This window comes from Eurypyga helias, unplaced genomic scaffold (genome assembly GCF_000690775.1).
Source record: "Eurypyga helias isolate BGI_N326 unplaced genomic scaffold, ASM69077v1 scaffold27081, whole genome shotgun sequence".
Taxonomy (NCBI): Eukaryota; Metazoa; Chordata; class Aves; order Eurypygiformes; family Eurypygidae; genus Eurypyga; species Eurypyga helias.
The window spans coordinates 1-2,552 of record NW_010233127.1 but is presented as its reverse complement, the minus strand read 5'-3'; the positions used below and the strand labels follow the sequence as shown (position 1 = coordinate 2,552).

The 2,552-nt window shown below is 60.7% G+C and overlaps 1 protein-coding gene across 1 annotated transcript; it reads left to right on the top strand.

The window, feature by feature from the left end:
- Positions 1-188: 188 nt before the first annotated feature.
- Positions 189-2,537, top strand: LOC104517094 (dolichyl-diphosphooligosaccharide--protein glycosyltransferase subunit STT3A; the record flags this gene model as incomplete). Its single annotated transcript, XM_010161649.1, has 6 exons — positions 189-295; positions 403-567; positions 914-1,094; positions 1,379-1,534; positions 1,653-1,744; positions 2,335-2,537. Coding segments are annotated over 6 exons (904 nt in total), but the record flags the coding sequence as incomplete, so codon positions are not given.
- Between the last annotated feature and the right edge of the window lie 15 nt (positions 2,538-2,552).

The window sequence follows — 2,552 nt, the reverse complement described above, 5'->3', positions numbered from 1 at the left end:
GACGTGAAGCCCTGCCCCAAGCCTAGCTCTTTGTACGAGGTGCCGCTCCGCCTTCTGATGGAGCAGCACGAGCGTTTCTGTGTGTGTAGCAACTGCGACTGCACGCTCCAGTGCGCCCCAGGGAGGTTATACTGAGGTGTCGGAGCCGAGGGGAGCTTGCCCTGACCTTTCTGTGTCCCTCCGCCCAGGCATCGCCATATTCTGCATGCTGCTGACCTACTACATGTGGATCAAGGCCGTCAAAACCGGCTCCATCTATTGGGCCGCGATGTGCGCTCTGGCCTATTTCTACATGGTAAGTGTTTCCTCTCCCGGCGCCGAGGTATTTCTGCCGCCGCCCGCCGCGGGGGAACCTCGTCAGTCCTGGAACTTGGGGGGTTTGTCGGTTTTCTCCCTCGGCAGGTCTCCTCGTGGGGCGGCTACGTCTTCCTGATCAACCTCATCCCCTTGCACGTCCTTGTGCTGATGCTCACCGGCCGCTTCTCCCACAGGATCTACGTCGCCTATTGTACCGTCTACTGCTTGGGAACCATCCTCTCCATGCAGATCTCCTTCGTTGGCTTCCAGGTGGGGACCGGCATGATTCCCGGGCTCGAGGACGGTCGTTTTGCGGGTTGTAAGGGCACAGCGGCGAGGTGGCTCCTGGTTTCTGTCCTTGCCCTCGCCGTTGGTGTTATAAGCGGGGCCTGGCCTTTTTCCCGGGCTCGAGGACGGTCGTTTCGCGGGTTGTAAGGGCACAGCGACGAGGTGGCTCCTGGTTTCTCTCCTTGCCCTCGCCGTTGGCGTTATAAGCGGGGCCTGGCCTTTTCGGGGAAGGCGATGCCGGTTCGCATCTGGGTATAAAAAGCCGACGCCAGGCGTGACGCGGATCTCGTTCCGCTCCGTACCTGAGCGCACTCTCCCCTGCTTGCAGCCTGTCCTCTCCTCGGAGCACATGGCTGCCCTTGGAGTCTTCGGCTTGTGTCAGATCCACGCCTTCGTAGACTACCTGCAGAGCAAGCTGAACCCGCAGCAGTTCGAAATCCTCTTCAGGAGCGTCATTTCCCTGGTCGGCTTTGTCCTCCTCACCATCGGGGCCGTGCTGATGCTGACAGGTAACCTGGGGCCGTGAGCGTGTTCTGCTGCCGGCTCTGCCTCCTTCCGCTTCTGTAATCCATCGCTCCTAATTCTGCATCGCTCGGGTGGGAGACAATTCTTTTGAGGGAAAAATTGCACTGTGTCTCCTTTCAAAAAGAGCTGGTTTGAGTGAGAGAGATGTCAAATGAGGTCTGGGATTGCTCATCCAGCCTCGCCGTGCCTCCCGTGGGAGAGCATGCGTCGGCCTCGCTGGTTACCCTCCGCTGGAACCAAGCACGACGGGTTTTCCCCTCTCGCCTAGGGAAAATCTCCCCGTGGACGGGGCGTTTCTACTCCCTGCTGGATCCCTCCTACGCCAAGAACAACATCCCCATCATCGCCTCCGTCTCCGAGCACCAGCCCACCACGTGGTCCTCCTACTACTTCGACCTGCAGCTCCTCGTTTTCATGTTCCCAGGTGAGCCCAGCGCTGAGGTAGCCGAACCCCGAGGTACTAAATGGTTCTGCCAGCCCCGAGTGCTTCCGTTGGCTAGGCCGGGCGACGGGCCTGACCCCTCTCTCTCTCCTCCCCGCAGTCGGCCTCTATTACTGCTTCAGTAACCTCTCGGACGCCCGCATCTTCATCATCATGTACGGCGTGACCAGCATGTACTTCTCTGCCGTCATGGTGAGGGCGCGAGCGGCGTGACGTAACGGTCCTGACGAAGCTGATCTCGTTTCGGAACTGGATGCTGGTGGTTCACGAGGCTTTTCACCTTCCCTTAAACCCACTTTATTCGCCCCGTGGTGCAGCGAGGGAACGCGGCGCTGCAAAACCTCCTGGGTTTGGCGTTGCTCGTGGCCGCTGCCGGGTCGCTGTTCCCGCTGTCCCACGGCAGATCCCCCGGATCCCCCGGGTGTCCGAGCAGGGCCTGCTGGCAAAAAGCTGCTTACGCGCCCCGTTTCGCTCCTGGTAGCACCCGGAACGTGGGTTGATTTCTCCATGTGGAGGCATCTGCTGCTTCTCGGCCCCACCTGGGCCTGCCCCGGGGCGTTGAAGTGGGGCCGCTTCTGCGTCGTGGCCAGTTTTGGGGGCTTGGGGAGAACGTCCCTTGGGGGTGTCTGAGGTGGTGGCAGCTCCCAGTCTGCATTCACTAAAAACCAGACGCGGGGTTGCCCCGGGGCCGATGTGCTTGAACTTGACGGCGCTTCGATTCCTCTCTTTTCCTGGATTTCTGCCCCGATTTCTTCTCCCGACCCTTGTGCCGCTGCCCGTAGGTGCGTCTCATGCTGGTGCTGGCCCCGGTGATGTGCATCCTCTCCGGCATCGGGGTTTCCCAGGTGTTGTCCACCTACATGAAGAACCTGGACATCAGCCGGCCGGACAAGAAGAGCAAAAAGCAGCAAGACTCCACCTACCCCATCAAAAACGAAGTGAGCGTCGGGCGGGAGCGGCACCGGGCAGGAGACCTCGGGTCCCGGTGGGGACGATGGCA